Source organism: Thamnophis elegans, chromosome 10 (genome assembly GCF_009769535.1).
Source record: "Thamnophis elegans isolate rThaEle1 chromosome 10, rThaEle1.pri, whole genome shotgun sequence".
NCBI lineage: Eukaryota > Metazoa > Chordata > Lepidosauria > Squamata > Colubridae > Thamnophis > Thamnophis elegans.
The window spans coordinates 4,514,553-4,531,738 of record NC_045550.1 but is presented as its reverse complement, the minus strand read 5'-3'; the positions used below and the strand labels follow the sequence as shown (position 1 = coordinate 4,531,738).

The window sequence follows — 17,186 nt, the reverse complement described above, 5'->3', positions numbered from 1 at the left end:
TTTGTTAGCATGTGAAATTAAGGATATTATATGATAATTTTCTCACTGCTCCGACCCTCTGGAACAAACTCCCCGTGGAGATTCGGACCCTCGCCACCCTCCAATCCTTCCGCGCCGCTTTAAAGATCTGGCTGTCCCGGCTGGCCTGGGGTTAAGATTCCAACCCCACCCGAATTGTGTGACTGTTGTGCCTTCTTTTAATATGTTGTATTGTCTCTATGTTTGGAATACTGTTTGTCTTGCCCACCCACCCTTCTGAATTGTGAGCCGCCCTGAGTCCCCCCAGGGAAAAGGGCGGCATACAAATAAAGGAAAACTAAACTAAACTAAACTAAACTCTGCTCCTTTTTTAGATATTAGAATGAAGACTAAAGTCTTCCAGTCTATTGTCCACTGTGTCATTTCTCCAGTTTTGCTTGGCTAGATTCTTCTTTGGATGTTGACATCTTTGCTATACAGAACTCCAGTATATTCTTTCCATCTTTGATCTTTCAATTAGTTACTATCTTTATATATTATATACTAGATGTAATATTGCTTTTTGTTTTTTCTAACCTCTCTTTGAAATTTTTGTCTTGAGATATTTTATCTTTTTTGTCTCCAGCTTCTCTTGGCAATTTTCACAGTTTTTTTTCTGACATTTAGTTTGATTTCTTCTTTTTAAAATATTTTTTATTGGAAACCTTTTTTAAAAAAAGAAATAATGAAAGTTAACAAACTCAAGTTAGTAAAAGAAAAAGGATAAAAAAGTACAAGAAAAGTAAAAAGAAAAAAGGAAAAGGAATATTTTAAAAAAGTGACTTCTGATCTTCATCACAAGTCAGATGTGATTCTTTACCTTTATAAGATTACATGAAAATATCTCTTCTTTTTATAACCCATTTCTTATCCATATACAAACCCATAAATCATAATATTTAGTTCTGATCTCAGCAAAAAATTCATAAAAAGTAACCAAAAGTTTATAGAAACATGTTTTATGTTAACCATAGTCATTTTGTTTTTTTGTTTCTAATTATCTTGATCCTTAATTCCTTCAATTGTTGTCACAGGACTTGCTTTCTCTTCAGTCCCCCCCCCCCCCCCAAATCTCAACAGCAACTTCAGCCGAGGTGGCACAGTGGTTAGGGTGCAGTACTGCAGGCCACTTCAGCTGACTGTTATCTGCAGTTCAGCGGTTCTAATCTCACCGGCTCAAGGTTGACTCAGCCTTCCATCCTTCCGAGGTGGGTGAAATGAGGACCCAGACTGTGGGGGCGATATGCTGACTCTAAACCGCTTAGAGAGGGCTGAAAGCCCTATGAAGCGGTATATAAGTCTAACTGCTATTGCTATTGCTATTCAGTGCTTTAGCAAAGCATTTTTATAAATGCAGTAAGGAGTCATTATCCAGGTCATTCTATTGGCATCACTAGAAGTGATTTTATGCCTTAAATGTCATCTCTTAAAATCTATAATTTTTTTTAAAAAAATCCAATATTTCAACAATTTATTTTCTAATATTTTTGTATCGGATGAGTATCAGGCTTTTTTCAACTTTTAATCCTGTAGATCTTCCAGGCTATTTTTTTCTCATCCGTCATTTCCTCTTTGACTTCTTTTGGAAATAGTCTATCCATAGAAACATACCTCAATGCTGACTTGGTAGGTTGCTGATTTCTGTCCCCATTCTTCAAATATTTTCCGGAGTATTTAAAATGTCAGACCATTTTTTGTCATGTTGTACCAATGCTGACGAAGGGCACGCCTTCCCACACTTCTTCACTCCCCAGTACTTTTCATTTGGCTCAATAGGCTTAATTCTGCAAAATGGAGTTAAGTGATTTCTTTCTTGGTTGCTGAAGGAGGCTGGCTTGACCTTAAGCAAGTCAAATAAGCTTTCTTTATTTCTTCATCTTTGGCAGTCTCTTTTCATAATCATCCTTAACAAATTATTTACTCTGTTTGTACAGTTCCTCTGGTTCTCAATGAGGTTCCAGACTTTTAAGCAATTTTTATATTCTCTTTGAAAAAAAAAGTAAATATATGCTGAGTATCATATCGTAGACATTAGTTGGCTTTCATCTTGTTCTTTAGCTTACCGTATATACTCGAGTATAAGCCGACCCGAATATAAGCCGAGGCACCTAATTTTACCCCAAAAAGCTGGAAAAGTTATTGACTCGAGTATAAGCCTAGGGTGGGAAATGCAGCAGCTACGGTAACTTTCAAAAATAAAAAATCAGTGTTATTTGAAACTCAAAGTTATGTTTATTCAAGGGACCCGCTTAATTAAAGTGTTCTATAATATCAGTATGACTTATAATACTGCAAGTCTGCAATATTAAAATACTTGTATAGGGGATCCCCGGGATCCCCCGAAGAGATCAAATCACAACCAGTATGCCACCTTCTTGGTATATTGTTTTTATTTTCACTGAGTTTTTAAAAATGAGCATTATTTCATCCTTTTTTTCTTTATGTTTGATTGGTATCTGCAATTTGTGTTAATTCTGTTCATACATATAATATAAATGAAAAACCCAGCTCTCTTAAAAAATATTTTAAGTTCTTTCTGGTGCTCCCTTTTAGAATTGGCCAACTAATATTTCTGTTCGCCCAACTAATGTCAGGCAGAGTTAACTGAAAAAGTAATTTTTCATGAAAGGACATTTTCCTAGGATTTTAATTGTTCTTACTGTCAGATTTCTCGTTATTTCCAGCTTGAGTCTCCTTCTGACAAGTTTCCATTGCTTCTTGTCCTGTCCTCAGGTGCTATTGCTGCCGCCGCCTCCTCCTCCTCCAACAGCACCAGCACATTTGCTGCCCAGCGCTACGGCTGAGGTGAAGCCGCCAAAGCTCCCGCTGGCGCCCCCGCAGCGTTGGGCGGATATCCGGCAGTGCTGTTGGAGGAGGAGGAGGCGAACCAGCCTGCCATCGCCGGCCACCGCTAGCCCCGCCGCTCTTCCCACCCCCTTCCAAGCCCCACAGTCCAGCGGATGAAGCAGCGAAGCCCCGGGGGTCTGTAGAGATTGTCAGTCATCCAGGTCACGGTTGTCCTAAAGGTGCTTTTTCAGGCAACAACTGGGCTTTCTTGGGTTTTTTTGGGAAGACGTTTCATCCAAGAAGCTTCTTCAGCTCTGCCACTATCCTACTTCCCCACTATCCTGTCAGAGCTGAATGGTGAGAAACGAAACGTCTCCAAAGAAAAAAACAATAAAGTCCAGTTGCCTCCTGAAAAAGCACCCTTGGGTTGATCAGTGATATTGAGAGACACGCTGCATTTACCTTTAATTTTCTTTCTTCTAGCCTTCTGAAGCGGGCAAACAACTCAAGAGAAACTTTTGCAAATTCATACAAGTCCGAATTTACATCATAAAGCATTGTTCTTCCACGTCGATGAAGTTTAACTCTGGCAATTGCCTTATAATATATTACTTTCTCCGGTCTTATTGTTTTTGCTGGGGGGGACGGGGGACGAGTGTTTAACAACGCCACCCGATAATCATTTTTTATTGTGCCCCACCCCTCCCCTACAAAGCGAGTCTGCGCGGCCGATGGAGACAGCCGACCTCCTTCCTAATCAGGAAAAGTCAGGCGCGTCGAAACTTCGGTAGCTCTCCGCGCTTCCTGCCATGCTCCGAGCCGCGGCTCCTCTCTTCGCGGCCTCCGATGCACCGAGAGCGGGAGCCCTCCAGCCGCCCAGGCCCAGCCCCTGAGGCGGTCGCCCGCTGCGATAGCGAACAAGTGCAACCTCTTCCTTCGGCCGGACTGGGCTGAAGCCGCCGCCGCCGCCGTCGCGCGCTGCTGCTCTTCCTGCCTCCGCGCTTGCAGCGGTAACGGGCGGCGGGGTTGGTGGAAAAGGCGGAGGCGGCGGCGGAGGCGAAGGGAGGGAGGCGGGGAGAAAAGAATGGCAGCAGCCGAGGAACCCGGAGCGGCACCAGCAACAGGGAGCAGCAAGGCCGGCGAAGGGGAGCCGGCGTCGTCTTTCCAGAGCCGCCTGTGGAGGAGCCTGCAGCTGGGGGGCAAAGGCAAAGGCAGCAGCAAAGCGGGAGCCGAACGCCGCAGTGCGGACACCTCGTCGTCGCTTCCGCGGAGTCGCGCCGCGGAGCAGCCGGCCAAGGCGGACTTGTTAGCAGGGGGCGTCGTCGTCGGTTCCAGGTGGGGCGGCTTGAGGCGTCGAAAACACGTGCTGGACCGCGTCTTCTCGTCCTCTCAGCCCAACTTGTGCTGCTCCTCGGCAGAGCCCCTGGAGGGCGTGAGCGCCGAGGCCGGCTCTGCTCTGCGCCGCCTACGCGAGCATCTCCTTCACCACCCTCAGGGCAAAGGGGGACAGCAGCAACAGCAGCACGGCCGGGGGGCTGACGACCCGCCCGCCTCTCCTTCCTCGACCTCTTTGGCGGCTGCCCCCGAAAAGGAACGGGTAGTAGGCGGAGATGGAGCCCTCAAAGCCGAGGCGCGGGAGAAGCCTCCGCAGCCGCCCCGACTCGGAGCTCACCTGTCCCATCAGAAGAGCTCTTCTCTGCCCGGCAACTGGAATCCCCTCTCCAAGGGATCCCTGTGCAGAAAATGCGGGGAGCAGCAGCGAAGCCCCGGGGCTTCGCTGCTCCATCCGCTGGACTGTGGGGCTTGGAAGGGGTCGGGAAGAGCGGCGGGGCTAGCGGTGGCCGGCGATGGCAGGCTGGTTCGCCTCCTCCTCCTCCAACAGGCAACAGCACTGCCGGATCCAGTTGTAGACTCGAGTATAAGCCGAGGCGGCTTTTTTCAGCCCAAAAAGTGGGCTGAAAAACTCGGCTTATACTCGAGTATATACGGTAATATGAAATTTGTGCTTGAACAGTCTATGATCTTTTCCTTAGCCCCTCTTGGCCATGCCTTTGATGTTATAACTGAGCTCCTTCACCTCTTTATAGCAATAATGAAGTCAATTAGATTTCTATCTATTCCATCCAATGGTGTCCATGTATATAGTCGCCATTTTACAAGTTTGAATAACGTGTTAGCTTTGAAGAAATAACTGGATATTCAGAATTTGATAAGCTCGCCTTCTTCATTTCAATTCCTAAATCATCTAATTTAATTTAATTTAACTTAATTTATTAGATTTATAGGCCGCCCAATCCCGGGCGGCTTACACAGAACAAGAAAAGAAAAACAAAATAAAATAAAAATAAAGATTAAAATTCTCCAACACGCATGGGGCTGGACCCTACATAATAATGTCAACAGCCCCAGGCCTGCCGGAACAGCCAGGTTTTAACAGCTTTTCTGAAGGCTAATTCCAAAACACTTTCTCCTTTACATTTCCAATGTTGGCACTCCAGTCTTTCACAGCACATCAAGCATATTCTATCAATTTCAAATTGAATTTGATTATCAGACCCATAAGATTCAGCGTTGTTTTCTGGATCAATGTTTAATCTTAGATCGTTGTTACATTGAACAGTTATCCACAAAGTCTATTTGATATTGTTCAGTACTGTATTCAAGTATTGTTCTTGTTACATAATTATAAAAGCAATCCTTTTCTTTCTTTGTTGTTTACGCCCTGACTAGTAAACAATGTGTTTGCTTTTCTGACAAAAAGGATCCAAGTATAGTCCAGTTTCACCTGTACATTGGTATCTTCAATATTTGCTGATATTGAAGATACCAATGTACAGGTGAAACTCGAAAAATTAGAATATCGTACAAAGGTTCATTCATTTCAGTAATGCAACTTAAAAGGTGAAGCTAATGTATGAGATACTCATTACATGCAAAGCAAGATAGTTCAAGCCATGATTTGTCATAATTGTGATGATTATGGCTTACAGCTCATGAAAACTCCAAATCCACAATCTCAGAAAATTAGAATATTGTGAAAAGGTGCAATATTCCAGGTTCAAAATGTCCCACTCTAATCAGTTAATTAAGCCATAACACCTGCAAAGGGTTCCTGAGACTTTAAATGGTCTCTCAGTCTGGTTCAGTAGGAATCACAATCATGGGAAAGACTGCTGACCTGACAATTATGCAGAAAACCATCATTGACACCCTCCATAAGGAGGGAAAGCCTCAAAAGGTAATTGCAAAAGAAGTTGGATGTTCCAAAGCACATTAATAGAAAGTTATGTGGAAGGGAAAAATGTGGAAGAAAAAGATTTACTAGCAGCAGGGATGACCACAGCCTGGAGTGGATTGTCAGAAAAAGGCCATTCAAAAGTGTTGGAGACTTTAACAAGGAGTGGACCGAGGCTGGAGTCAGTGCATCAAGAGCCACCACACACGGATGGATCCTGGACATGAGCTTCAAATGTCGTATTCCTCTTGTCAAGCTGCTCCTGAACAACAAACAACGTCAGAAGCGTCTTACCTGGCTAAAGAAAAACAGACCTGGTCTGTTGCTCAGTGGTCCAAAGTCCTCTTTTCTGATGAGAGCAACTTTTGCATCTCATTTGGAAACCAAGGACCCAGAGTATGGAGGAAGAATGGAGAGGCACACACTGCAAGATGCTTGAAGTCCAGTGTGAAGTTTCCACAGTCTGTGTTGGTTTGGAGAGCCATGTCATCTGCTGGTGTTGGTCCATTGTGCTTCATTAAGTCCAGGGTCAACGCAGCCGTCTACCAGGAGATTTTGGAGCACTTCATGCTTCCTTCCGCAGACGAGCTTTATGGGGATGCTGACTTCATTTTCCAGCAGGACATGGCACCTGCCCACATTGCCAAAAGCACCAAAATCTGGTTCAATGACCGTGGGATTACTGTGCTTGATTGGCCAGCAAACTCGCCTGACCTGAACCCCATAGAGAATCTATGGGGCATTGCCAAGAGAAAGATGAGAGACATGAGACCGAACAATGCAGAAGAGCTGAAGGCCACTATTGAAGCATCCTAGTCTTTCATAACATCTCAGCAGTGCCACAGGCTGATAGCGTCCATGCCACGCCGCATTGAGGCAGTAATTGCTGCAAAAAGGGGCCCAAACCAAGTACTGAGCACATATGCATGCTTATACTTTTCAGAGGTCCGATATTGTTCTAATGTGTAATCCTTGTTTTATTGATTGCATGTAATATTCTAATTTTCTGAGATGGTGGATGTAGAGTTTTCATGAGCTTTAAGCCATAATCATCACAATTATGACAAATCACAGCTTGAACTATCTTGCTTTGCATGTAATGAGTTTATATTAATTACACCTTTTAAGTGGCATTACTGAAATAAATGAATTTTTGCACAATATTCTATTTTTTTGAGCTTCACCTGTATAATTCTGTGGTGGCGAACCTATGGCAGGCATGCCACAGGTGGCACGTGGAGCCATATTTGCTGGCATGCCTTCTGGAGGGCTGGGGGAGGCTGTTTTCACCCTGCCCAAGCTTCAAGAAAACCTTTTATGAACTAAAATTCTCCTTTTTTATATAATGCTTGATTTGATTGATTGGATTGTTTTTCATCTCCATTTTCTTTCTTTCTTTCTTTCTTTCTTTTTTTCTTAAGCTTGGAACATAAAGAATATAAGAAGGATTATAAAGAGGGTTGTAACAACAAGAGGAAAAGCAGTTACACTGCCACTTAGAGGCTGGATACATTATTTTTTCTTCTTTCTCTTTGATCACTTGAAATTCAAGGTTCTTTCAGTTTGTTTACTGACAGTGATAGTAGGAAGAGCACAAGTTGTTTATACAGGTGCCTTTTGGAAGTTCTATCACTAGCTATTGGAGGGAAAACAACATTTTGACTTGAAAGATAATAAATGAAGCTGTTTGAAGTTTATTAAAATAGCCTTGAACCCTATAGTGCAGTGGTGCTCAACCTGTGGGTCGGGACCCCTTTGAGGGTCGAACGACCCTTTCACAGGGGTCGCCTAAGACCATTGGAAAGCACATATTTTTGAAAAAGTACGGAAAACATAAAATTGTTTAAAAAAGAAAGAAAGAGAGACTTGGGAGGCTGGGGAGGGCGAAAAAGGGCCCCAACGAACCAATCGGAAGTTCAGGAATGAACAGAGAGTGTTTGATGTATCTTTATGATTAACTTGGACCATAAATTGAATCGCACAATTGTGGAGAGTTTTCATGAGCTGTAAGCCATAATCATCACAATTTCGTTTTCTCTTCCATTTCAGCCTACATTTCAAATGTCTTTTTGATACAAAGAATCTAATAAATTTTAAATCTTCATTAACATATACATCTTGTATTTTACAACTGCTATATTCATCTTTATGAGTTGTTTTACAGTATACTCATTTGTTTTCTTTTGAACAGCCAAAGATAAATCTGAGAAAATATTTGCTCTGGCATTTGTTAAATTAATGCGATATGATGGAACAACTCTGAGAGATGGAGAACATGATCTTATAGTATACAAGGTATTATCTTAAGTATATGCTATAACACTTTGAGGAGGCAACGATTTAAGTATTTTTTTGTTCATAGTAATATAGAATAATAATTTTGCACATGTGATCCAATTTTGTTACCTCATCAGATCCAGGCACAAGAGTATGTATGAGAAGGAAGAGAAAAAGTTCTTTTTCATATAGGTATTTCAGTAAAAATCAGACATCTCATTAAATAATTCATGTTTTTATGATTTAAAGTTTTTGGAATGTTTTACAACTACATCCTTTTCAATAGGTGAAGAATTTTCCTTCCTTGTTCCCTTCAGACTTAGTATGTTATAATGTTGGTGATTTGCCACTGGAGTTGAAACAGTGTTAATATTGTTCTGTGACATTTTGATCTACTTTTCAAGGCGGTGAAGGCAGTGAAGAAGGCATGCAACTAACTATGACACTGTTAAAAATAAAATAAACAGTTAAAGGAGTCTCTGTTTAAGTACAGTGAGATGTGAGTACTGTAAAAATTAATACATATTTTCTTCTGGAATAATGTTGCAGGCAGAAGCAAAGAAGCTGGAAGATTTTTCAACATATTTAAGCTTGCCCTCTACTAAACTGGAATTAGAAGAAAAAGGTCACTCCATGGCTGGCAAGGGCATGCAAAATCTTGGAAGCTGTACCATCAGTAAAGATTCATTCCAGATCTCTACTCTTGTCTGCTCAACAAAACTAACTCAAAATGGTAGGCATGATAATACAAACATTATTATTATTATTGTATACTTTATTCATTAAACATGAAACTCAGTCAACTGAACATTCAAAAATGCATGACAAATACCAGTGTTAATGGTTGATACGGTTTGCTGCCAGGGTCCTAGGTATCAACCAAGTACCTTCTTAAAATAGAAGATGTTCCGAGTAGCGCAGTTTTTTGCAGTTCCGCTGGTGTTATTGCAGGAAGCTGCAATTTGTTGATGTATCTTGTAAAATTCTTAGACATGGTGCCAAGTGCCCCGATGACAATGGGTATCAGTGTTACATGCTTCATCCATAGCCATGTAGTTTTGATGGCTAGGTTGTGATATTTCATGATTTTTTCTAGTTCTTTTTCTTCGACCCTGGCATCTCCAGGAACAGCGATATCAATAAACTGTACACTTCGGCCCTCTACAACTGTGATATCGGGTGTGTTCTGCTCCAAATGACTATCTGTTTGTATTCGAAAGTCCCACAAGATCTTCACCTTCTCATTTTCGATAACTTTTTCTACTTTATGTTCCCATGACTTTCTGGATATGGGTAAATCATATTTTTTACATAATGACCAGTGGATTAATTTAGCAACCCCGTCATGTCTAGTCTTGTAATCAGTTTGTGCAATTTTGCTGCATTCACATATTAAATGTGGAACAGTTTCGACTTTGTTATTGCAAAGTCGGCAATTTGGGTTGTCGGTGGATTTTTGTATCTTTGCTTTCATGGCATTAGTTTGTAGTGCTTGTTCTTAGGCAGCCAGTATTAAACCTTCTGTTTCTTTCTTGATAGTTCCTGTCTTAAGCCATGTCCATGTCAAGTTGTCATCACATTTTCTTTCAGTGTTTTTCAGGAGCTGTCCATACAAAGCTTTGGTTTTCCACTTATTTAATCTGTCATCCAGCTGTTTTTCCTTATATTTTGCCTCTGTTGTTTTTATGCTGTTCTCCGTTTTCACAGCCTGCAGCAATTTTTCTGTACTTTGGTTCACATAATCATTCAAACTTCGTTTTTCTTCTTCTACAGTTTGATGGGTTTGCAATAGCCCCTGCCCCCTGTTTTTCTTGGCAGGTACAACCTGTCGATGTCACTTCGTGGATGTAAAGCGTGGTATATATTCAAAAGTTTGCGTGTTTTCCGGTCCAAGTTTTCCAGTTCAGACAGAGTCCAGTTGATGATTCCAGCTGAGTAGTTTATCACTGGAACTGCCCATGTATTAATGGCTTTAATTATGTTTCCAGCATTCAGCTTTGATTTTAATATTTTGTGGACCCTCCTGATGTATTCCTTTTGCGTTGACTCTTTGACTTTTCCATTCAAGATGTTATCTGCTTCCAATATGCCTAGGTACTTGTAACCATCATCCTTTGCTAATGCTTCCACTATATTTCCATTTCCAAGTTCTATTCCTTCTGTTTTTTCCATTTTTCTTCACCGCATGGATAATATAGCACATTTTTCAAGCCCAAAGTTCATTTTGATGTCACTGCTGAACAGTTGAACTGTGTTGAGTATTGATTTAAGTTGATGGTTTATCTTGCCATGTTGGCTTGAGATTTGGGATCCCAGTTTTGTGTTTCATAGAATTATTGTCAGTGGAATTAATGCAATGTTGAACAGTAGTGGTGAAAGTGAATCCCCTTGGAAGATTCCCCGTCTGATGTTGACTTCACCAATGTTCTCCCCATTTGTTGTTAGAACTGTTTTCCATTTTTGCGTATTTGCTTTCAAAAATGTACAGATATTTTTGGTGATTCCAAAGTTTTCCAGAAAGGTGTTAATCCAGCTGTGGGGTAATGAGTCAAATGCCTTCTTGTAATCAATCCACGCCATATTTAAATTTGTTTTCCTTGTTTTTCATTTTTTTAGTACCATTTTGTCTATGAGCAGCTGATCTTTTGTTCCTCTTGATTTTTTATAATTTCCTTTTTGTTCTATTGGATACAAAATGTTTCCATCAGATGATTTGCCAGTATCCTTGTAAAACGTTTGAACGTTGTTGGCAGACAAGTAATTGTCTGCACAGGTATAGCCCAGGTATTTATGGCTTTTATGATGTTTCATCCACTCAATTTGGATTTTAATATCTTGCGAATTGGTCGAATGTACCTGGCTGAAGTTAAGCCCTCGACTTTATTATGCATTAAGTCAGAGGCCTCTAAAATCCCCAAGTACTTGTAGCCTTCTTCTGGTTTTACTGCCTTTATCATTTCTTCATTCTCAAGTTCTATTCCATCATCTTCTATGACCTTGCCTGCTTTGGTTGCCATTGTTGCACATTTGTCAATTGTTATTTTCACATCTTCCATTTTACGCACTTTAATAGAATCCTCAATCTGTTTGATCCATTTTGCATTTCTGTTGTGCTTCTTGTTGTTTTCCCACAAATAACAACAACAATAACAACAATAACAAAAATAACAACAGCAACAATTATTAATATTGTTATTATTATTATTGCAACAACAGAATTGTATCACAATGGCCAGTTGTTTCGCCGGATTTGGCATTGATTACTAGTCGGGCTCCACCCAGGGGCCTAGGACGTCGTAATGTATTTTCGTAATATGCATGCAGATCCAAGCAGTGCGGCTTTTTGCATTTGACTGATGGTGATTTTGTCAATTTTTAACTGTTTTAAATGTAATTCCAGTGCTTTTGGAATAGCACCCAGTGTGCCAATTACCACTGGAATTACCACTGCTGGTTTGTGCTATAATTGTTGAATTTCGATTTTTAAGTCCTGGTATTTCGCGATTTTTTCATATTCCTTCTCGTCGACCCTGCTATCACCTGGTATTGCGGTGTCTATGATTATAACCTTATTTTTCTCAACCAGTGTGATGTCTGGTGTATTATGCGCCAGTATTTTGTCCGTTTGTATGCGAAAATCCCACAAGATCTTGACCATCTGGTTTTCGGTGACCTTTTCAGGCTTATGTTCCCACCAGTTTGTTGCTGTTTTAATATTATAATTTTTGCACAAATTATTATTGTTATTGTTATTATTTTATTAAAAATAATTTTGGACTTGCGTCATACCTGACCATTAGTAATGCTGGTAGACTAAGTGAAGAACTACATTTAACGCAAATACCAATGAACAGAAGCGGAAAATGATGGGGGTTAGGTGTCATCTGTAGCTTCACAAATAAAACAAATATGAATACATTGTGTTAGAAATGCCAGCGTTTCGGTATCCCCACATCTATAAGGAAAATAGAAGAAAAACGTGACTACTCATATTTTGCTCTATAAAACACATGTGAGTTTTCTTGTTTTGAAGATCTCATGTATGCTGCTGTTTAAACAATTTATCAGTAATTTCCCATAAAATTATGAAGCCATTAATCATAAAAAAATCATATCTTAGAAATTCTGAGTTCTCTTACTTTTATGTAGCTTTAGAAAACTTATATTATTTCCGTGGCCAAATCTATTTTTGTCAGATTTTAGGTTAAATTTACTGGATGTATGGTTTGTTGTCGGGAAGCAGTAGGGATGGGAAATTTCGAGTTCACAGCAGAGATGCAGCTCACGGCATTTCTAGCCTGCCAGTTTCACACTCTTTTCACAAGCCTCGCACTGTTTTCCCAGCTCTCAGCAAGAGCTAAAGCAACAGCTGCTTGCACACGAAGAGTTTTTCTCCCCCTCTCTTTTCTGTAAAAAGGGGGATATCGAGGGCTGTCTATAGTTTATGTTGGACAGAGTTTTCAGCTCTTTCTAAAATCTGTCATCTAAGATTGTCCATTGAGGTAATTCAGCCTTCGGAACACACTAACATTCCGAATTAAGGTTCAATCCTAACGTATCCATAGGACCAACTGGAAATTGTTAGATAAAATATCAGGTTTTTTACTCCTACTTGGTCTCTTGAGGAGTGATATAGATCAAGAAAGATGGAAGGATAGTGGAGAAATGTTATACACCTGAAATGTCCCAAATATCACAGTGCATTTCTTTCAGCCCCATATTAGTGACACTGTTGATGATTTCTTCCTTGGTGATAATTCACCCCCATAATTATTTTTTTGAATGTTATTCATTATTTTATTGGCTTGTTGGGTTCATTATAGAAAACAAATCTGAAGGAACACATTTCTTAAGAGATAATGAATTAAGGAGGTGGGGTAAAATGAGTCCTGTTTCCTCTCTGATAAACTTGAAATGACATCATAGAAACAGGAAAATCTGGGGCGAAATCCATTAAAAATCATTTTAATACATTAGGAAATGGTTTTAAGTTGTTCAATATAACGTATTTAGAAATGGATATGTAATGTTATTGCCTGGACAAATTGAATACTTGAGTAATGGAAGGAGGAAGGCATTTCATATTGGAACATTTTTTTTGAAACTGATCTTAATATCTGCTATCTATATCTTCATTAAATTTTAAAGGCTTTTTTTAAAAAAAAAGCATCCACAGACTGATTTGGAGGAAATGCAAATCTTAACTAAATTATAGTTTTGTAATTTCTCAATGTACTAAAGCTGATAATAACTGTAGTGATATTGCCTTTATTGGTAGACAAAATCATATTGATTTTAGAGAACTTTTTTCTTGATGTTTTATATTGTGTGCTCAAATTATTTTTAAGGGTTTTTTTTTAGTTCCTCTGGAACAGGATATAAAGTAAAGGAATTACCAGTAAATCATTAGATTATGAACTGCCTTTATTTAAATTATCTCATTATTATCTCATTTATCTAAATTATCTCATTTATCTATGAAGTTGGCTTGCAGGAATTCAAAATCAACATGGGAAATGGCCTGCTTGCATGTTTTCTTCTGTTCCAGAAGAGATGGATGATATAGATGATTTCTGTATTCATATACAGTATGTGTTATATACATCTAAAATCTGATAACTAGACTTAATAGTCCCTGGGCTACATCTGGTTCTTTATAAGAGATCTTTTTGGCCAAAAATACTTATTCTACCCAATGATAACATGCTGAAATGTATTTTGAAGAATTCCTTTAACATTTTGCAGCAGATTTGTGGAATGGCATGGGAGAAGATTGTATCCCTTTCTGTCAGTCAATAAACATTATTAGATTCAGATTAACATATGTAAGATAGCAGCTGGTAGGACTTGTTCCAGTCTTTTTCTGCTGTTGTATTTTATGTATGATAGGATTATCCAACTTTTCTCCCTCCTTTTTAGTGGATTTACTGGGGCTTTTGAAGTGGCGATCCAACACAAATATACTGCAACAGAATTTAAGGCAACTGATGAAAGTTGATGGAGGTGAAGTTGTTAAAGTAAGAAATTGTTTTGCTTGGTGGGGGCAATCGGCAAGGATTATTAATATGGAAGGAGCAGCATTTTTTATAGTATGAAAATATCCTGCTTCTTGTTGCTAGTAAAATGAAAATGAAAATGCTAGTATCCTACAGGTGGTCTTTGACTAGATTCACCAGTCTCAGAGGCTCCTTCCATCTCTGCAATTCTACAAGTATGTATATTCAGTCATACAGGGAAGTTTACGACCTGTCATCATTCATTCAGCAACCGTGTTAAGGTACGATGGTGCTGAATAAATGGTGGTTATGACTCGTCCTCAGAATTTTAGCCGTCCCAGCAACCCAATGATCACTTAATTGTAGTCTGGATCCTTGGCAACTGCTTCACACTTACGACTGATTGTAGCATTCCACGGCCACCTTACAATCATTTGCAACCTTCTCTGCCTGCTTCTTCAGTTGGGAAACTGGCAGGGAAGGTTGCAAGTCTCCCCCACCTGTGCATGCTCATGTCAGTCCCTCATACACCCCCCCCCCTGACCGTTGCCACACCTCTTGTACACCCCCTCATATCTTCCCTGAACTGTGTGTGCCACATTCTCACACCTTATAAATCCTGCTATTGAGATGCAAGTTATTGAATCCTTGGTGGAACATTGCCAATACCTCATTTAATATGATAAAAATAGCACAAGTAAAGAAGATACTATTAAGAGCAGAATGTAAGAAATCATACATATTAGATATGAATGCCCGTGGCTGTGTCATTAATCCAGAATACTTTCAGTGTCCTCCTTAATTTCATTTTCTTTTGACTGTGATTTTTTTATAATTACATTTCTCTATATATGAACATAAAATGTATCCATATACATACTTTTCTTGGGACAGTGTGAATAAGGCATTTTTTTGTTTTATTTTCCACTTTAAAAAATAAATATAACCACCACTGTTGAACCAGTAGGTATTTAATTACTTTTAAGATAAAGTTTAGTTTTTGAATATCTGTTATACTATTGACCATAATATTTTTTTTTCCAGTTTCTTCAAGATACACTGGATGCATTGTTTAACATTATGATGGAGAATTCAGAAAGTGAAACATTTGACACGTTGGTGTTTGATGCTTTGGTAATATATATGTATATTATATATATATATATATATGTATACATAAACATACAGAGATATATATTGCTTTATAGTGGTTTATTTCATTTAATATATATTGCCTGTAAGCAGTGAAACTTTTATGAATCTCAAGTGTTCTGTGCAAATACAATCATGCTATTTTCCAAGGATTTATGGTATTATTGACAACATGAAATACTGTTTTGGACTTTATACCATAGATGTAATCTTAAACAAACAAGTTTTCTAAATTTACTTAGGTATCAAAAGACACTAAAGTCAAATGCCATGGATTTTCAGACAGCAAGAATTCTGTTGTGCTGTCAATTACAGCACAACAACAATTCTTGACCTGTTTCAGTAACCTAGTCTATATTTGAAGACAATTGGCAAAGCCTCATTGTTACTCTCAGTTTAAGTCTATTCAAAATTGTACTTTAATCTCCTCCCCTTAAACTTAATATATGGAAGTGAAATCCTATCAGCAAATTATGTTTTATAGATGGAGCTCTCTTCTAATTTTTTTTCACCAAAAATGTAAATATTTGAAACATTGTACTTTCAAGTTAATGAATATCCTTTTCCATTGAACAGGTTTTTATCATTGGACTAATTGCTGACCGGAAGTTCCAGCATTTCAATCCTGTTTTAGAAACCTACATAAAGAAACATTTCAGTGCTACTTTGGCTTATACGTAAGTGATTAAATAACTATGTCATGGCTGAAAATTAGTTACTTAAATAGGAGGTAGAAAAAGTCATTATCATACATGCTTACAGTATATTGGTTTGTAGGTTGACTAGACCAGTTTGTTGTCAAACTTACTATTCTGAGGGCCTCTTAGACTGTTAGTAAAAGATGTTCATCCAATTCTCTAATAGTCTTACTTTCTGGACCATTTGAGTTATTTCGGAATTAAAATCTTTTTTTTTTTTTTTTTTTTGTTCTGGGTTTCTTATCTGAGAAAGATTTTTGTGTCCATAGCTAAGTGGTTCATCATATACGCAGGTATGATAGATTACAATCATAGATTGCAGGTATGATCAAAGAGAAATGCTTTCCATGAGTAACTAGAAGATGGTACTGCATTAGCATATGCTGCTGAATCTCCTTGATCTTAGTAATCAACCACATATGTTAAGGGTGAAATTGGTTTGTGATGAATCCTATATTTGAATTGTCTAGGCTCTTGCATATGGTAAGAATAATCTTGAATTGTACTTAAGAGCTATTCCTGGTTACAGTTACACATAGTTGCTATGGAACTCAAGAGATTTACAAAGATCCAGTTCTATAGACCCTGCGTCCTGAGCACACTCTTCTACTGCAGTGAGTCTTGAACCCTTTACGCACGGCAGGAGAGAAAGTTGAACAACTTTCATATGTGCTGTCTCTGATGTATTCTTGGCATCACCTGGGTTGACAAAGTTCCAAATAGTGCAGTCTTGGGAATATGCTGGAATTTCCAGCACGTATACACTGTTGAAACAGTGACGTCTATGCTGGCTTGGGCATGTCGTGAGAATGGCTGATGGCTGGATTCTGAAAGATCTCCTGTATGGAGAATTAGTGCAGGGAAAGCACCCCAGAGGGAGACCCCAGCTGCTATATAAGGATATCTCCGAGAGAGATCTAACAGCCTTGGAATGGACATTAACAGCTGGGAAACCTTGACCTCTGATCGTTCAGCATGGCCTTCTCCAATTCGAAGAGACACTTGTTCAGCAGGCTGAGGCAA

General features: G+C 39.3%; 1 protein-coding gene across 3 annotated transcripts in view; it reads left to right on the top strand.

The window, feature by feature from the left end:
* The window catches only part of DOCK1 (dedicator of cytokinesis 1), a 510,685-nt gene that overhangs the window by 95,585 nt on the left and 397,914 nt on the right, over positions 1–17,186 (top strand). For all 3 annotated transcript variants that reach the window (XM_032224957.1, XM_032224956.1, XM_032224955.1), the window contains exons 17-21: positions 8,232–8,335; positions 8,867–9,050; positions 14,237–14,334; positions 15,358–15,447; positions 16,042–16,142. In XM_032224957.1, coding sequence (XP_032080848.1) covers positions 8,232–8,335; positions 8,867–9,050; positions 14,237–14,334; positions 15,358–15,447; positions 16,042–16,142 — 577 coding nt within the window. The remainder of the gene's footprint in view (positions 1–8,231; positions 8,336–8,866; positions 9,051–14,236; positions 14,335–15,357; positions 15,448–16,041; positions 16,143–17,186) is intronic.